The 20,091-nt window shown below is 44.3% G+C and overlaps 1 protein-coding gene across 5 annotated transcripts in view; it reads left to right on the top strand.

The window, feature by feature from the left end:
• Window positions 1-20,091, top strand: part of vav2 (vav 2 guanine nucleotide exchange factor) — a 122,566-nt gene that overhangs the window by 18,655 nt on the left and 83,820 nt on the right. For all 5 annotated transcript variants that reach the window (XM_048613536.1, XM_048613539.1, XM_048613537.1 and 2 more), the window contains one exon: window positions 10,049-10,165. In XM_048613536.1, coding sequence (XP_048469493.1) covers window positions 10,049-10,165 — 117 coding nt within the window. The remainder of the gene's footprint in view (window positions 1-10,048; window positions 10,166-20,091) is intronic.

Consider the following 20,091-nt stretch of genomic DNA (forward strand, 5'->3'; position numbering starts at 1 on the left):
TTGATGAAGCAGCTGAAGATGGTTGGGCCTAGGACACTACCCTGAGGAATTGCGAAAATATCCTGGACCAAGATGGCTGGGCTAATAGCAGTTAAATAACTTACTTCTGAATCATTGACATATTCTCGAATTATTTAAAAAAGACCATTTTATATCCATTTCGATGCTGCCTGGGTTCTTTAGACTGGCTGTTTATTGTCAGCACCGAGGGGGGACCACACTGTTGAGGGTCAGTGTCAAGGCAGTGCTATGCTGTTGTTAATAAAGCAGAATTAATGGTCGTTTACCTTGCTGCAGTTCCGAGCTTTCTCCGTCTTGAGTTGGTTTTGGTAACAGTGGTATTTCAGAAAATCATGGCCATCACTTGACTGTCTGAGTGAGGCAGCTAAAGCCATAATGAAGTTTTAGAGTTTAGTCTCACGACATTTGTTCAAAATCAATATCTTGATCCTCCCAATAAGGTCTTTTTCACTGTATTTTTATTGGAGGAGACCTCCCCCCCCCCAACCCCCCCTCTTGGAATTGTCTGTATTTGAGGGGCTATCTGTGATTTAGTTAACCTACCTAGGCTTGAGTAACGGAATCTGTGCTTGGGTCTGGATGTGGTGAAGTTTGTCAATTGAGAGTTTGTGGTGGTTTGAGTTGAGTTGCTGTTGGCTTTTTATCTCTTTTGTCAGCTTTTTAGTGCCTGATATTGTGTGTGGTGGAGCACTCCAACAATACACCACAGCTGTAATGAGACTCATTCATCACTTCCTGTTTGCTGTAATACCCAACTCAGTCAAGAGTGAGGAATCCAAATCGCAGGGACAGTGCCAATTCCCCAGTCCTGCTGTCTCTCACACTGGCCACCCTGTTGGTTTGGGTGGGATTTTTTTCTGCTTATGGGGAACACAGCCCTAATCCACCAGCTGTAAACAATCGATCTTTGCTTCAGTTTGCCCTGGATTGCACTTTGTTCCAGCAGAGCTGGGAATTGGCCTGTCATTGCACACACTGTGCCAGCTGTCTTTGTCTTTGAGATGCTGTCTCCTGGGCTCGTGGTTAATCTCCACGATCAGCACAGCAACCCTGGCTCCTGTGCCCTCACCCCACGGAGGAGGTCAGGCCAGGCCTACTGATCATATTGACCATCTCTTTTAGGGATTGGTGACTGCAGCCCTCACAGGGTGATTCAGTGGACTCCTCCCTGTCCATTGTGGCTCAGATTTTATTGGAGCATTAATGTTTGTCGGATCTGTTGGTGGGTGACGAGTGCAGCATGCAGAATGGCCTCATGATCTGTGGGTGTGTGCCTCTCTCTGTGCCCACTGCTGCTGGCCCACATGTTGAAGCCAGTTTATACTGAAAACTTGTGAAGCTGTTTGCGAGTGTTTTTTAGCGTGTGTCTGCCAGCGTTTAATTCCCTTTTGGCAAGGTGCCCGAGCAATCTCTGGAGATTTCCAGTAAATCTTTTCAATGCCCCTTTGGAGCACTTTTAGTTTGGCAGTGAGAGAGGAAGTGGAAAGCAATTAACTTCCTGCTTGTTCACTTTAATTTATGGCAAGTGATATCTCATTCACTTCAACAGACAACAGAGAGAGAAGTGATTCCTTGCTCTCCTCCAGTCCTGCCCCATTCTCTGACCCTTTGGGGGTGCATACTTCTTCACCCCCATACCTCAGACTGTGTGGGCTCCATCTTTTGGACATTTTCTAATAACCCTGCTTGAACAGCTGCATGGTGTAGGTGGGCTTGGAGTGGGGGGATATGTTGGAAGATGGGGTGGAGCTGATGGCTGAGGGAGGGGCCAGGTGAGACTAGGTTGAAGGTTGAGGAAAGGGTTGGAGGATGGGGGCAGGGCAGGGCAGGGGCCAGTGAGGGATGGGCCTCAAGGGGATGGGGAGGTGGAGGAGAAGCCAGATACAGAAAGTTGGGCCTGAGTGGTGGAGGCTGGCGAGAGGAGTGGAATCACATTGATTTTGTTCGTCTGGGGAGGATATTGAAGCTGGGCGTGCTCCCTGAACACCTGGACATGTGACCTCTTCTGGCGGTTCTGTGCAGTGATTGTGAGCTGGGACCCCAGACTGATCTGTCTTTTCATTTCTGATCCTTGACTTACGAGACACTGACTGAAATTTGCACCCTTGTGAGCTCATATGTGACTGATTTATCCCTTGGCCATTACTAGTGTGTACTCTGTGCAAGAACAGTGAGGCTGAAATGTTTAATTTCTCAGACCCACACAGCTTACACATTGATGTGATCATGACATTGAATGTTACAGTCCCTTAAGACTAGAATAGGCCCATTCTGCCCATCAAGTCTACTCTGTCATTCAATCATGCCTGATATGTTTTTCAACCCCATTCTGCTGCCTTCTTCCCTTTAACCCTTGATCCCTTTTATCACTGTCTTAATTACACTCAATGACTTGGCCTCCACAGCCCTATGGAGCAATGAGTTCCACAGATTCACCATTCTCTTGCTGAAGAAATTTCTCATCTCAGTTTTAAAGAGTCATCCCTTCACCTTGAAGGTGTGCTCTTGGGTTCTATCTCTCCTACTATTAGAAACCTCTCTTCCATTTCCGCTCTATCCAGGTCTCTCAGTATTCTGTAAGTTTCAATGAGATCTGACCCTCATCCTTCTATACTGCATCATGGTTAGACACGGATTGAGTCCTCAGTCACTCCTCATCAAGCTATTCAATCCTAGGATCGTTATTGTAAATGCCCTCTGGACCCCTCTCAACACCAGCACATTGTGAGCAGCAGGGTCCTGTATCTAAGGAACAATGTTCGAAATGTGGTCAGGCCAGAGCCTTGTACAGCCTCGGCAGTACACGCCTGCTCTTGTATTCTAGACCCCATATGGAGTCTGATAGTTGGGAATCCCCACAAAGCCACTGGCATTAAAAAAAAAACAATGAACAAGGTTTAACTTTTTAAATATTTACCATAACAAGCCAACCAAAATCAGCATAATTCAAACATTCATTTACTGGGCAAGAATATTTTGAATAAAAATAAATTTTGTTGTAAATATGAGGGGGGGGAAAAAAAAAAGTCTTGTGAAATTTCGAGCACTTCCATTAGTTCCCATGTAAACTTTGACACCATGGCCACCTTGGTCTTTCCAACTCTCCCTCTGCAATGTAGGATATTTCACGTTCCACTTAATCTTTTGAAAATCATGTGACCTATTCACCTATAACAGTATTCCATTCAAAATCCCCAGACGTGGAGATCACTGACAAGTTGCAGATCTATAAACCTTTTCTCACTTGGGTCAAGAAAGTCCTAATGGCACAGATTTCCCAGAGACTTCTGTGTTTGATCTTTTTCAAATGTTTGGTGAGCTCTGGCGTCACTGAAACAGCAGCAAACAAGTCTTTTAAAAGTTCACAATCTGTAGACCTTCATGCCTTTATCTCCCTGCTGTTTTCAGCAGGATAATGTGCAGGGGGTTGCAGTATCTACTCTCTTCTTAGAGATCTGTTTTGATTTTAGACCTATTTGCCAAACACAAAACTGGTTTGTTCAGAGAGAACCTTGCTTTTTCCCTCTTTATTCAAGCTTTGTATTCTCAACTGCTGGCAGAAAGTGCAGACTGACCCAAACTCACTATTAGCTTTCTGTTTATCCATTACTTCCTCAGGTGTTCACTGTATGGAAACCTCGTATCACATGGGCTTAATGGGACCTAAAGTCATCTTATTCAGGAGACCAATTAACCCTCTTTCAGAATACACCCAGCTCTCTCTGGTCTTCAAGTGGAGCCTGTGCCCCACAACTTGAGGTGCCTCCTGAGTATATGTTCCAATGTTCAGTGAGAACAGGCTTGATCTGTACCTTGACCCCGCAATTCCCACCGCAACTCCCTAGTTCTTTGCCACAGGAAACTGCATGAAGACTTTCAAGAAGGATGCTGATTATAGTTTTTAAAACAAAAGGATAAAATTAAAGGATGTGGGGAGAAAGCAAAATCAGGGGACTGAGTTGGATGATGAGCCATGATCATAATGAATAGGCTGATTGACATTCTCCTGCTCCTATACTCTGTTTCTATGATTACTTCCATACTCCTCCTCTTCCTACTTTGCATCCCCTACCCATTGTTCCTTTTGGCATTGTGGGCGTGGGACATACATTTATGGATTATGAGAATTGGAATATTAAAGATTTGGACCATTCCTGGAAGGAAAGAATTTACCATTGTGCTTGTTTGGATCCCAAAAGTAAACAAAAAACTGGGGATTATCTGCTGTTCACAAACATCAAATGACTTTGTAGAGAGTACAAGCCAAAGTTGTTGTTAAATGAAGAGATAAGCAGGAAGTTTTATTACTTCCGTTTTCTCCTGACTCTCTGCTCTTTGCTCTTTGTTGCCCAGGAACAGCCTCTGGACTGAGCTGGTGTTTTTTGCCACAAAGGTGGAAAATGTGGGTGGTTGGGATAAGCTGGTAAAAAGGAAAATCTTTCTTTTCTCTCTGAGGAATAATAAAACCCTTAAAATAAATCATTTGAAGAAAATACCTGTGAAGTGTTTCCTGAGGGTTGTGAATCAATAATCTGATTTCCTCAAATGCTGAAACCCAACATGTTAAATGACTCATGCGATTTATGCCTAAGTGACATCTAACATGAACTGAGGGTCTTCATTACTCAGTGGCTGACAACAAATGATTGGGTTGATAAGGAAATGGAGGGATATGAGAAAGTCACCTTGTTCTACTGTTTGTTTTAATAGTTTGAACTGTTGATCAGAGTTTTTTTTCCCCCCCACGTGGAATTGCTCTGCAGGACTGTATAGTCTCCTGTTTGTCTGCGACCAAGGACATATTGTTTAGTTTGCAATGTAGCTTAGTTAATAGCCTGTTTTTGAATTGTTTGAAAAATAAGTTTGTTCTTAAAAAGAAGTGTTTTTGCGGTTTTGTTGAAGATGACCTTGTGATGGTGTCTTTTATTGTCAATAAGGGTAATAAAGAGAAAAGAATTGATTCTTTGCTTTGTGAAAACATGGATCTTGATTCTTGGCACACTCCTCCTGTTATACTTGTAACTATTGTGTTTTTAGCTTTGGTTGATGGATGAGGTGACATTCACTGAGACAATGCCCTGATGCTTGACATACACACTCCTACGCATGGCTTGGTCACTTTGCAGGTTTTCAATAGCCTGATTGTCCTAGTTCCTGCAGCCTGTAGGTGTTCATTTACAGTGCCACCTGCAGTTAGTTTAAAACTCTGCTTTGAATGAATAATCGTGAACAGAAACTCGATTCTCAATCACAATATTGTGCACTACATTGACTTTGGTTTCATGAACTTAGACGTGGAAGGCCAAGCGTACACTTGAGGTGTATGAGCCTGCCCACTCCCCAAAGCATCTCCCCAACCATCTCCTCTGTCCCTGTTGTTTCTGCCTGATTTGATGCAGGATGTATTTAAAGAGGGTCAGCTGGTGGTTTCCATTCCCACAATGATATAATTTCAGAAAGCAACCAACATAATCAAAGACCACCCCCCCCCATCCCAATTATACTCTCTCCACCCTTTTTATCAGGCAGGCGATATAAAAGTTTAAATACATGTACAAACAGATTCAAGAACAGCTTATTCTCCAGTGCTGTCAGACTCCTGTACAGACCCCTCACAGGCTAATTCTGATCTCTCTCTCCGCACCTTCTCTGTGGCTGTAACACTGTATGCTGTATTCTGTTCTGTTCTGCTCTCCTGATGCGCTTTGTATGGTAAGAAATCTGCCTGTATAACGTGCAAAGCAACATTTTTCACACGTATTCGAAAATAGTGAAAACAACAAATCAAATCCAAAACAATTCTTGCAATCAACCTGCCCTGGAGTGAGGAACATCAGAAAGTGAAGAGTTTTCAACCATGTCACGTAAACCACCAGACTGGGCGCTTCGGTTTGTCTCTTAGTTAAGATGTCCTGGTCTCTCCGTCACCAATACTCACCTGCCCCGCAGAGAGCTCAGGTGGAGATTATCATAGCCAACTTTGAGAACTTTGCACCAAGCTGAAAGGTTCTTGCTTTAACATCCTGTTTGAAAGACTGCAACTCTGGCAGTTGGGTGCCACCTCGGCGCTGGCCCTCCGGCAGTGTTTGCGCTCCCCTAGTCCAAATGTCCACTGAAGAGTTCTGAGAAAGGGTCACCTGACCTGAAATGTTAACTCTGATTTCTCTCCACAGATGCTGCCAGACCTGCTGAGCATTTCAATCAATTTCTGTTCTTTTGTTTCTAATTTCCAACATCTGTAGTTCCTTTGGCTTTTGGAATGATACTTGATGCTCCCTGTGCTACTGATGTCATTCAGATTAACTGCAAAATTCTATTTGGAGCAGACTAAAGGATGAATGAACTCCCATCCTTGTTTTGAACAAATTGAACACATCTTTCAGTGTGTCGCTATTTATTAGACGTACTGGATGAAATTCTCTGTTTCTGTGATTGTCTCTGTGTCAATAACACATTGTGTCCCCTCTGTGACCCTGAACAGTCATAAACCTGGGGTCTGAACGCAGCTGTTGTCTACAATCTGCACAGACAGTTCACTGAGAATGTTAAGCCTTTACGTTGTGTACACAAGGTGAAACTGAGAGATTTTTGTTCCAAAACATGCTCCAAAATAGGACACAGAAAAAATCCCCACCCTTGTTAATCCTTTAACTGGGGTATGGGGTCCCATGCACACTGCCTCTTGCTGGCCCTGTTTTCTAAGAGAGAATATACTGGCATCGGAAATAATCCAGTGAACCCTCTGGACGTATCCCAATATGGAGACATTATGTTATGAGAAGAGGTTGTGTAGATTGGGCCTATGCTCATTGGAATTGAGGAGAGCAAGAGGTGACCTTACTGAAATACAGGATTCTTAAGGGATGTCAGGGTAGCTGCGGAGAGCGTGTTTTCCCTTGTTGTAGACTCTAGGACCAGAGGACAGAAAAGGCCCTTTGGCCCATCGATCTTCACTGACATAACTACCTTTTGAAAATGTGCTAATCCCAATTTCCTGTGCTTGTCCCGTATCCTTGAATGTTATGATATTTGAAGTGCTCATCCACATTTTTTTTAAGGTAACCTCAGATTAAGGAGTTGCATGTTTGGGACAGAGATAAAGAAAAATTTATTTTCCTGCAGGGCAGTGAAAGTTTGAAAGTCTTAACCAAAGAGGGCTGTCGAGGCTAAGTCGTTAAATATGCTCAGGGTTGAGATAGACTTGTATTCGGAAAGGGAATCCAGGTTTATGGAGAAAAATTGGGAAAGTGGAGTTGAGTATTATTTGATCAGCCATGATTTCATTGGAGCAGTCTCAATGGGCTGAATGATCTACTTATGCTCCTATGTCTCATGGTCTTACAAAATAATAATGCTTTGTTCAGTTAGCAAGGTAACCAATTAAATGCAGGTGTTACTTAAAATGACCTATCAACCAGGTTTCTGAATTGGCACGACTATTGGTTATTGTCGAAAACATTCAATAAAGTTGCATGCAACCTGGGTAACAATTTAGTTAACACATAATGCTAAAACTATAGAAGTACAAATGCTCCCTCTAAATATCCCCAAAATATGTACAAATTTTTCATATTTCACTGCAAGGATTGTAATTGGTCAATGAGATGTTTTTGAAGACAATTGGAGAAAGCATTGTGCGTTTTAGAGTCAAACATACAAACCAGGCGACTTGGCCCTTTGAGCCTACTCCACCATTCAGTAAGGTCATGTCTGATCTGAATTTAACCTCAGCTCCATGTTCCAGCATATCCATGATTAATCCTTCATCCCCTTGGTACCAAAAAAATCTATCTGTATATACCTTAAAAACACTTAAAGGTTCTGCATCAACTGCCTTTTGGAAAAGGGAATTCCAAAAACATTCAACCCGGTTGGGGGGGTGGTGGCGAAGGAACTTTCCTTTTATTGCTGTTTTGAATGGGTGCCCCTTATTTTAAAACTGACTCCCCTAGTTTAGACTGTCCTGCAAGAAGAGGCATCCTTTCAGTATTCACCTGGTCAAGTCCTCTGTGGATCTTAGTTATTTTAAGTAAGTCACCTCGGGCTCTTCTAAACTCCAAAGGTCGTAGGTCTGGCCTGTCTAACCTTTCCTCGTAAGGCAATCTGCTCATTCCAGGGATTAGTCTGGTAAACCTTCACTGAGCTGCTTCTGTTATAGTAACATCTTCTTGTAAGTACAGTGACGAGTTCCATACAAAATACTACAAATGTGGTCTCACTGCTCTGTATTACTGAAGCATAACCTCTCTACTCTTGTATTCATGTTTCCTCGCAATAAAGCATAACATTCTATGAGCTTTCTTGATCCATTTAGATAATGTGCTGCTTTTTTATTCTTTCTGTCAAAATGGACAATTTCATATTTTCCTATATTGTACTCCATTTGCCAGATCTTTGTCCACTCACTTAACCTATTTATATCCCTTTGTAGGCTCCTTTATAGGGTCATAGTCATATAGAACAGAAACAGACCCTTTGGTTCAACCAGTCCATGCCTATCATAATCCCAAACTAAACTAGTCCTACCTGTCTGCTCCTGGGCCATATCCCTTCTAACCCTTCTTATTCATGTACTTATCCAAATGTCGTAATTGTGCCCACATCCACCACTTCCTCGAAGTTCATTCCACATGTGAATTGCCCTCTATGTAAAACAAAAAAATTTGCTTCATGTGTCTTTCTTAAATCTCTCTCCTCTCACCTTAATGTGTCCCCTAGTCTTGAAATCCCACATCCTAGGGAAAAGACAACTACCATTTACTCTATCTATACATGTCAGTATTTTATAAACTTCTATTAGGTCGCCCCTCAACCTCCTAAGCTCTAATGAGAAAGTTCCCAGCCTATCCAGCCCTTGTATATAACTCAAACCTTCCATACCTGACAACATCCTAGTAAATCTCTTCTGAACCCTCTGCAGCTTAATAATATCTTTCTTATAACTGGGCACAGCATTCCAGAAGGGACCTCTCCAACATTGTCTTCACAGTTCATTTTCCTACTTATCTTTGTGTCATCTTGCAGTTATTCACTCTGATTTTCAGTTCTGTGTGCTCAAATGTAAGTCATGAATGGTTGTCCCTGAAGTTCTGATGTAGCTTGCTTGGGAACTGCGATCTTAACATGATTCATCAATCACTCGTTCAAAAGAACAAATGGGTTTCATCTTGAATTGATGTGCAGGGTGTTCCTTTCAGAAATGGGAGAGATGGGTTGGAGAGCTTGTTCACAGTCAGCTTTTCTCCAACTCCACTTGTTCTTGGTAAGTTTCTTTCCAACTGAACCAGGGAAAACAAGTGCCACCAGCCCCTCTGCCCTGCAACCCCCCCGCCAAAAAAAAAAAAATCTGGGTTCAAAACCGTAGGTTCTATAGGAAAATGAGCAGTTATCACCAGGAACCAGGGTGTTATTTCTCGAGCCTTGCTTTTAAAAAAAACCTCCAATGTTCGTTGAGCTTTGTATGAACTCTTTAAAAGAAACCACTCCAGGAACATCCACAAAACTGGAAATGCATTGCCGCACTCCTAAATGTAACATCTCTAAGCGATATTAAATACGAAGTGTCTTAGTAACAGTGTAAATGGAGGCTTACAGTTTGTTAATAAAAGCCAAAAGAACTGCGGATGCTGTAAATCAGGAGCAAAAACAAAGTTGCTGGAAAAGCTCAGCAGGTCTGGCAGCATCTGCGAAGGAGAAAACAGAGTTAACGTTTCGGGTCCGGTGAACCTTCCTCAGAACTGATGGTGGCTGGGAAAACATCAGTTTATATGCAGAAAAGAGGCTTTCCCAGAAAAACGTTTTCCCAGCCACCATCAGTTCTGAGGAAGGGTCACCGGACCTGAAACATTAACTCTGTTTTCTCCTTCACAGATGCTGCCAGACCTGCTGAGCTTTTCTAGCAACTTTGTTTTTGTTCCTTACAGTTTGTTGTTCGATGCTGACACAAGGTTAGTTATTTCATTGGGCAATGGTTGGTCTACATTGGTGTAGCCTTTTTTCTGAATGCACTATTTCTCTCCCATTGTAGTTTTTGTGCCTGAAGAACATCCGGACATTCCTGAAAGTTTGTCACGATAAGTTTGGCATGAGGAACAGTGAACTCTTCGACCCGTTTGACCTGTTTGATGTGAGGGACTTTGGGAAGGTAAGTAACACTGTACTGGTTATGGTGTAACACTGTGTCTGGGCTAGCAGCTGACACTGAGTCACTGCAGTAGGTGGTGTCCTCCTCCACTTGAACAAACACCCCTCAAGAAACCGAGGTAACTGTGAGAAATCTGAACTCACCCACAGTCTGGAGTCTGGCTGGATCCTCTGAGATCAGGGAGCTCTCTCTAGGGAGGGGTCATCAGCCTGGGAGGGGTTGGGGGTTGGTGGTGGTTGGGATCTCTCTATGGAGGGGTCATCAGCCTGGGAGGGGCTTTAGGTCCCTCTCTGGGGAAGGGGGCATCAGCCGGGGTCTGTAGTGGTGCAGAAATCTCTCTGGGAAGGGACCAGGAATCTGTGTTGGGAGGGGCTATGAGCTGTGTGATCTCTCCAGGGATAAGCTGAAGGTGGGTGGTGTCCCTCTAAGGAGGGGTAGGGGTCTCTGTCTCTCTCTTTCTAGCCCCCCCCACCACCCCATTCCCCAGAGACTGGGTGGGGAAGGGGGGCACTGTCCTCTCTGGGGAAGGGCCCAGTGTCTTGCTCCTTTTGTAGTCCTGAGGAGCTGCCTGTTCTCTGGAAGTTGGGCTATGAGCCGGGATGTTTTTGTGTTCTTGGAAGCTGAATGTTGGCAGGATTCCTGACTGTCGTTTGAAATCTTTTGTGTTTAATCTCATTTTGTCTGGCCCTTTTGTGAAGAATTCAGTGTGTTGCGTAATCTATCAGCTCCCTAATGATCTGCTGAACAAAAAGTGAAACTACTCCCCTTTCCCAGGGGCTGCTAGGAAATGGCGAAGTGTGGTGGGGGAGGGGGCACAGTATAGACCCTGGAGCAGGAGAGTCAGTGCTGGGTAGGGGTGATAGGAGGAGCAGAGTTGCGTGCCGATGAGGAGCATTAAGATCCTTGTCTACCCACTTCCTTACAACCCCCCCCACAACCCCACACACGCCCACACACACACACACGCCCACACACCTTCTCTCTCTCTCCCCACCCCCCAACCTCAGGTTATGTCACTGTTTGCGTACCGCTTCCTGCATTAGTGAGAGCAGCTGGAAGAATGTTGTTGCTGCTTTTCTTAGTTGGGGGCTTCGTGCCGCCCCCCAGCTCCCCACCTCGCTCCCCTCTTACTGTACATCTGTACCTCACCCTTGTTTCCCTCGCTCCATTTATCCTCCTCCACCGCACGACCCCCCACCCCAACCAAACTGGTACAAGTAAGTTCCTACTCACTGCCCAACACACACTGTCGTCGTAAAGCTCTTTCTGTCATGGCTGGGTGAATGAGAGCCAGTACAGCAATGTTCAGTACGACCAGAATTGAGATAAAGCTGCCCCTGAGGGCCTTCCCCCAACACACACACACTCTGCTGTTTTAATGTGACTCCTTGGAGATGCATGTGGGCAGGTGTGGGGGGTGCACATGGGCTGTTTTGGGGGGGCATGTGTGTGGGGCTGGAGGAGGGGGGGATGGGTGTGGGGGGAAGAGGTAGGGGAATGAGCTGCGAAGGAGAGTTGGTGGCCTGGGGCCAGATTGATACATTTGGGTTCCTCTTCAGTGTGTCCCTGTGGAGTGCAGTTTGAAAGGAGATCTCTACAGCAGTTTGAGCTGCTAACAGTGGAGTGTGAATAGTCCTGTTTCTCTCTAAAGGAATGGAACAGGTCCTTGCAATATTTTATTCAGCTCTGTGGCTGAAACTATGTATAGGCAGCTGTAAAATGTGGTGTGACACGCTGTCAGGCTAATAGCTGTGTGGTTGAACAGACACTGACCTGTTTCTAAGTAGATAACGTTTTAGAGGTGACAGTTTGCTGAAAACCAGCAAATTCTCAGCAGCCAGGAGTGATGTGCAATGTGTGTGAGATCATAGAGCACTGGAGCAGCACAGAATGGTCTGCGTGTGATTGAAAGAGGCATGGCAGGTGAAAAGCAAGATTTAGCCGAATAATGTAGAATGTCAAATATAATCTACAGTAATCCCTAATAAATCCAATCAGGAGCTCTTTCCCCAGAGACTGCGTGGGAATGAGTTCCACATTCTCACCAGAGTGCTTGAGGGAAATGCTGTCAATGTATTTAAGGGGAGGCTGGAAAAACAGAGGAGAGAAGGAGGAACTGAGGGATACATGAGATGGAGAGGGAAGTTGGAGGCGGCTTGTGTGGAGTAGAAACCCCAGAATGGAGTAGATGAGCTGAATTGCTGCTGGTTGTGCTGGAAAAATGGCATCGGTTTGTTGGTGACATCTGCATGTTTGTGCTGTTCAAGGTGTTAATTTTGTTTCATTTTTCCTCCTGATCTACAAAATGAAAGTGCGTTCTATTGTCTACTGTATGTTATGACCATGATGGGACACTGAATTACCATAGCAAGTCCAAAAAGTCCGCATTGTGTACAGTTCTACACCCAGCCCCACTGAATGGCAATGTGTATGTGTGTATACATACATATACACGCAAGGGCTAGGGATTGGTAGGAATTCCCTATCCAGAGCCAGTGTGCCCCTCTTCAAGACTTTGTGTCTCTCTCTGTCTCGCTCGCCCACCCTCCCTTCCTCGTGTTCTCTCTCGTTCTCTGTGTGTCTCTCTCGATGGTTACTCCACAGTCAGACTGACCTGGGAACCTCTCCTCCTGCATGTTTCCAGTCACAGGAGTAATTCGTTGCTGGACACAGCCAGCCAGCCAGCCAGCTGTTCAGAAGCACTGCTGCAGGGCGTCTCCTTTTACACAGTTCACAGGACCGTATGTGGAGAGGGTTATAGCTGGTGGGAGCTGAGGAACTCTCCGAGCCTTCTGCAATAATCAAAATGCTGTGTGTTTAATTGAAACCATTTTTTGGCTTTCGAGAAACAATCAATTTTCACTGACGCAGCATTGGAGTCCCTGCTGCTCACTGAGTTTCTGTGGGCTCTGTTCCAACTCTACAATTCCAGGCCCCAGTGAAATTTCATTCCTATCCAGTGACCAGGAGATGAGCTTCCTACCACCAGAGGCACCTTGATCACAATTCAAGTATCTGGTGACTTGCTAAACATAAGGGAGTGGAAATGTCTGGCTGCAGCTCTGTGTGAATGTCTCAAATCTGTTTTTCTCGGGGCCAATTCCTGCCTCAATCACGGGCGTACAAAGAGTTTGCCTTACAAAACCTCAGGATGATCCACATGTGCAATGCTCCCTCGGCGCTGGCCCTCCGACAGTGCGGCGCTCCCTCAATAGTCTTATGGAGTGTTCACCTGGATAATGGACTCAGTGATGTATTGTTGGGTCTAGATGGCCTTGGGCAGCACCAAGCCCATGGCCACTGCCATCCTAAAAGACAAAAGCAGCAGATACATGGGAGCATCACCACCTGCAACTTCCGCCTCGAGTAGGACACCACCAGCATCCCAATAGTAATGTCGAGGTTATGGAAAGGTAGGAGCTTAGAACAGCCATCATTAATGGGGGAAAAGTACTGAGCAAAGTGTTAGAATTTAAGACCGACAAGTCCCCAGTGCCTGGGGACCCTATATCCTAGGGCCTTGAAGGAAGTGGCAGCAGTGATAGTGGATCCATTGATGATGATATTCCAAAATTCCCTGGATGTGGGAAAGGTTGCAATGGATTGGAAAAATGCTAATATATTGCCCTTAATCAAAAAGGAAGGAAGGCAGTAAATAGGAAACTATAGGGCAGTGAGTTTAACCTGTGCCATTGGGAAGTTGTTCAGATCCATTATTAAGGTAGTAACAAGAAGACATTTGGAAGGTCAAAATGCAATCCAGGAGAGTCAGCATGGTTTTATGAAATGTAAATCACGTTTGCCTAATTTGCTAGAATTTATTTGAAAATGTGACGATCAAGGTGGATAATGGAAATCCTGTAGATATAGTGTGTCTAGACTTCCTGAAGTCATTTGACAAGGTGCTGCACACAAGGTAAGATCATCTGGAGTTAGGGCAATTTATTAACTTGTATGTAGGATTGGCTGTCCAACAGAAAGCAGAGACTTGGGATAAATGGGTCTTTTTCTGGTTGGCAAGATGTAACTAATGGGGTGCCACAGGGTTTGGTCTTCAGGCCCCTACTATTTACAATGGTTATTAATGACTTGGATGTGGGGATAGAAAGCACTATAGTCACATTTGCAGATGACACTAAAATGGATGGGAAAGGAAGTTGCAATGAAGAAATAAGAAATTTACAAATGGATATGAATAGCTTAGGTGAATGGGCAGTTTTGGCTGATGCCACTTACGTGGATATGTGTGAGGTTATCCATATATTTATTTCGGAGGAGTAGAAAAGTAACTTATCTAAATGGAGAGAAACTTCAGAGTGTTTCAGTGCAGACAGATCTGGGTGTCCTTGTGTACGTATCACAGAAAATTGATATGCAAGTACAGCAGTAATAAGGAAGCCAAATAGAATGTTGGCATTTATTGCCAAAGGAATAAAGTATGAAAGTAAGGAACTTTTTTTTTCTATATATTTATGGGATGTGGGCATTGCTGGCTGGCCAGCATTTCTTGCCCATCCCTAGTTGCCCTTGAGAAAGTGGTGGTGAGCCGCCTTCTTGAACCGTTGCAGTTCTCCTGCTGTAGGTTGACCCACAACACTGTTAGGGACGGAATTCCAGGATTTTCACCCAGCGACAGTGTAGGAACAGCGATATATTTCCAAGTCAGGATGGTGAGTGGCTTGGAGGGGAACTTGGAGGTGGTGGTGTTCCCATATGTCTGATGTCCTTACCCTTCTAGATGGAAGTGGTTGAGGGTTTGGAAGGTGCTGTCTGAGGATCATTGGTGAATTTCTGCAGTGCATCTTGTAGATAGCAGCAGCAGTGTGTACTGAGTGCTGGTGTTGGGGGGAGTGGATGCTTGTAGATGTGCCAATCAAGTGGACTGCTTTGTCCTGGATGGTGTCAAGCTTCTTGAGTGTTGTTGGGGCTGCACTCAACCAGGCAAGTGGGGAGTATTCCATCACATTGCTGGTTTGCGCCTTGTAGATAGCAGACAGGCTTTGGGGAGTCAGGAGGTGAGTTACTCGCTGCAGTATTCCCAGTTTCTGACCTGCTCTTGTAGCCACTGTGTCTGTGTGGTGAGTCCAGTTGAGTTTCTGGTCAATGGTAACCCCCAGGATGTTGATAGTGGGGAATTCAGTGATGGTAACACCATAGAATGTCAAGGGGCGGTGGTTACATTGTTTATTATTGGTGATAGTCATAGCCTGGCATTTGTGTGGCATGAATGTCACTTGCCACTTGTCAACCCACGCTGGAACTGTATCTGTACAAGGCATTAGCAAGACAACACCTGAGGTATTGTCTAGAATTTTAGTCCCCTTACTTGATGAGGGATGTGGTTGTATTGGAGGCAGTTCAGAGATGGTTCACTGGATTGATTCCAGAGATAAGGGGTTTGTCCTATAAAGGGAGATTGAGCAGTTTAGGCCTGTACTCTCTGAAGTTTAGAAGAACGAGAGAAAATCTAATTGAGATATAGAAGATGCTAAAGGGATTAACAAACTCAACATAGAGTGGACAATTCCTCATGTAGGGCAACCTAGAATGAGAGGCCATAGTTTTAGGATAAGGAGTAGCAGATTTAAAACAGATGAGAAATTACTTCTCCAAAAGGATCATGAATCTCTGGAATTCATTCCCTCAGAGTGCGAAGGATGTTGGGACATTAAGTAAATTTAAGGAGATAGACAGATTTTAATTAGTAATGAGTTGAAGGGTTACAAGGAGCAGGGCAGGAAAGTGGAGTTGAGGCTGAGATAAGATCAGCCATGATTGTATTAAATGGTGGAGCAGGCTGAAGGGGCTGAGTGGCCTCCTCCTGCTCCTTGTTCATATGTTGTGTTCTCCAAGCCACTCCTATCCTAACTTGGACATATATCACTGTTGCAGTGTCAAAATTCTGGAATTCCGTCCCTAAGGGCATTGTGTGTGTAGCTAGACTAGATTATCTGCAGTGGTTCAGGAAGATTTCTCCCTCCAATCCCTGGGGTCAGTAGACAGGATCAAGAGGACTCCTGGCCAGATGTCCTCCTCTTTAACCCTGGGGGTCAGTGGTCAGGGATAAGGAGGAACCCTGGCTGATTTATTCGTGCCCCCCACCTCTCTAACCGCTGGAGTCAGTGGCAGAAGCTGTAAAGAGCATGTGGTTAACAGTTAATGGGGCAAAATTTGGGGATGTTCTGTCATGTTCAATGTGACACAGGGAGGGGCAATTAGCAGTGGGACAAGTCGACTTGCTGTTGTTGTTGTCCTTCCCTATTGAAGGACAAAGTGAGGGCATGGTGTCCAGTGTGAAAATGGACTGGCCAATCTGCTGTGCTAAAATGTGTGAACAGTTACTGATGTGGATCGAGTGTGGGGAAGCAGTTGACTGGCTGCTGGTCCAGGAACTGTTCTGTCTACCACAAACTCTCATCAAAAAAGCCTGAAGATAACATTTAATTCTTGACTTCTCTTGTATGTAACTTTTCTCCAACTCAACTCCAACTGCATCTCCTTACCCCAGAAAACATCTTGCGGTTTGTCTCCACAAAACCCAGTTCTCCCACCACACTGTTCATACAGTCACCTACCTCTCCAAATGTGTCTCTGTTGAATATGCTCCCAGTTCCCTTTGCATTCCTTTATAATTGACGTCACCCACAATTAACTCCTGGACAAGATTTCTCTCCATTTAATAGCAGTGTGCATAACAACGAATCCTTTAGTTTTGTGGTCAAAATTCTGTTTCAGTGCACAGTATGACAGCTGCTGGGATTGGCATGAATCCTCCCTTCTCCTGGACCCCCATGTTCAACAATAATAGGACCCAGAGAACAACCCCACCCTTCTTGGATCACAGCCCCTGCCAGCTCTGTGATTTTTTTGAGTATTAACTGCTACAAAATTGTATCATGTCATCGAATTCATGATAAGTGCATTTTTAATTCCCCTCTTTCCTCTGAAGGTTAGTTGTCCTGCTGACTGCAACAACAATTTGCATTTATATATCACTTTAAATAGTTGCACAATTCTCCTCTGTCATGTTACTCAGGATTTTACAACTGAGCGAACAGGAAGATATTCTGACAAGTAATTAAAATGTTAGTCAAGGTGGTTATTAGGAGCATTAGGAGGAAATTGAGGGAGCTATGAAGAGATGTAGGGACCTCTAATTTCCTTTCTTCTGAAGGTGTCTGAGTTCTGCAATGACTTTCAAAACCAGGAGCCGGTGTGTTGCACTCCAATTGGTGCACACAGCCAAGATCCATAGGTTCAATGTATATCAGTAAAATGTCATGATCAACCACAAAATATCCAGAGATACTATCCTTTATATTGTGAACACTGGAATGCGCAGGAATATAAAGCCCTGCTTAGACCACACATGGAGATACTGTGAGCAGTTCTGGACATCACACTTTATGAATGAGATATTGGTTTTTGAGGTGTGCAGGGTAGATTTACCAGAACAATACCTGGTTAAACTAGGAGGAGAGATGATGCAAACTAACATTGTATTCCCTGGATTTAGAAGATTAAGGGATGATTTGTTGACCAAGTTTTCAAGATATTAGGGGAACAGGTAAGATGGGTAGAAACAAATTCTGCTGCTTTAGCATCCTAGGTCTAAGGAATATAGTGTCATATAAATATTCCAGAATGTTCAAGATTTAAATGAGGAGAGACTTCTGTCTGCAGTGGAAGAAAGTTGGAAAGCTTGTCTGCACAAAGTTAAAGTGCTGGATCAATTGTTCATTCTAAATTTGAAGTTGGTAGATTGTGGTTAACCAAAGGTATTAAGGGCCATGGAACAAAGATCAGATCAGCCACAATCTTATTGATTAGCGGAATACACTAGAGAGGCTGAAAGGTCTCCTCCTGCTCCTCTAACCCAAAGTCTTTCCCTTTTAATTTCCAGGGAATATTAGTCCCGAAGAGGCCAATCATCTATCGTGTTAATTTCCATGTGTGTGTTGATGAAATCAAACCACCTCTCTCAACTCTCCTATTGCTTGTTAACTGTTAGAGTACTTACAAACCAATCACTACTGGATGATCAGAAATTCCTCCAATTATATATTTGGAAATCCAAACCCTTGCCTCTAATTCTCATTAACTGGGCTCAATCTTGGTCCCTAACTATTGAAACCGTTCCTCTTGATAATTAAGTGAGGCTGAACCAGACCATTTGCAACCCAAATGTCACATTTGAGATGAATTTTTCAGCTCTGTTTCATGACCACTTATTTTACCTCCAAGAGTTTGCCCATCTCTGCACCTGCTTCAGCTTGTCAGCTGCTGAAACCCTCATTTGTGCCTTTGTTACCTCCAGCCTCAATGTTCCATTGCTCTCCTGTTGATTTCTCACATTTTGCCATCTGTAAACTTGAAACCAGCCAATCTATTGCCACTTCTACATTTAACTTGTGCCATGCCCTGTTCACCCAATTCCCCCTCTATTTGCTGATCTATATTGACTCCCAGTTAGCCACTACTTCAGGCTTCAAACTGGGGACCTGTTTCTTAAATCATAGATCGTAGAATCCCTACAGTGTGGAAGCAGGCCGTTCGGCCCATTGAGTATCTCCAAAGAACACTGACCCTCCAAACTACATCCCACCCAGACCCACCCCCTACCTAGACTTATGGGCAATTTAGCATGGCCAATCCACCCTAACCTTCATATCTTTGGACTGTGGGAGGAAACTGGAGCACCTGGCAGAAACTCATGCAGACACAGGGAGAATGTGCAAACTCCACACAGTCGCCTGAGGATGGAATCGAACCTGGGTTCCTGGTGCTGTGAGGCAGCAGTGTTAACCACTGAGCCACTGTGCTGCCGCCACCTCCTCCCTCACATTCTTCCTCGAATTCCTGAAAGTTTAATTCCTCCACTATCAGTGGCTGCTGAGGCCCAAGCTTCAGAATTTTCTCTCTGAACCTCTCCTTAGCCTCCTCTTTGCTCCTAAAGCCTGCCTGTCTGACCAACTTTTTGTTGTTTATATGAGGCTCAGGGTTGTGTTTGATTCACTGAGGGTATTGCAAAGTGCTTGGTACATTTTGCTGAAATCTGCACCATACAGCCAGAGTTTTTACAGCACAGAAACAGGCCCTTTGGCCCATCATGTCAATGCCAGTCATCAGGCGTCCATCTGTTCTAATCCCATTTTTCAGCGTTGGCTGTTAGGATTGAATACTATGGCACTGTGAGTGTTCACCCCATCATTGAAAATTATTTTTGATCTTTGCTCAGAGTTCAGGAATCAGCCTCCCGCTCCCTCTCAGTTCCTTTTGTCCTGTAACATGAGAAAATCAAGCCCACATGTGGTCTCTCGGGGAGTTCAGCAGCTCCCCAAGGAGTAGAGCTCTGCTTCCCCAGAACTATTCTTAGAAGCCTGATTCTGAAGTTGTGTAAGTGATTTACTGTAATAGGCTTTTGTGGTGTTGATGTCTCTGGGGGGAAAGAGCTTGATGTCTGCAGAAGTTGACCACATTACGTCTGTTCTCCAGTTTTCGTACGTTCTGTCTAAAGTTTCGAGTCTAGTGACTCTTCAGAAAGATCGTGTCTTGTTGACTTTGATCTTAGTTGATATGGCATCTGGATGGGTATATGAATAGAAAGGGTTTAGTGGACTATGAGCCAAATGCTGGCAAATGGGACTAGATTTATCTAGGATAGTAGGAACTGCAGATGCTGGAGAATCTGAGATAACAAGATGTAGAGCCGGATGAACACAGCAGGCCAAGCAGCCTCAGAGGAGCAGGAAGGCTGACGTTTCAGGTCTAGACCCTTCTTCAGAAAAAGATTTGTCTAGGATAAACTTGCGTCAGTATTACTTCGGTTGTGGGTAAAGTGTTGGAAAGGATTATAAGAGATAGGATTTATAATCATCTAGAAAGGAATAATTTGATTAGGGATAGTCAACACGGTTTTGTGAAGG

Source organism: Rhincodon typus, chromosome 28 (assembly GCF_021869965.1).
Source record: "Rhincodon typus isolate 14 chromosome 28, sRhiTyp1.1, whole genome shotgun sequence".
NCBI classification, from domain to species: Eukaryota; Metazoa; Chordata; class Chondrichthyes; order Orectolobiformes; family Rhincodontidae; genus Rhincodon; species Rhincodon typus.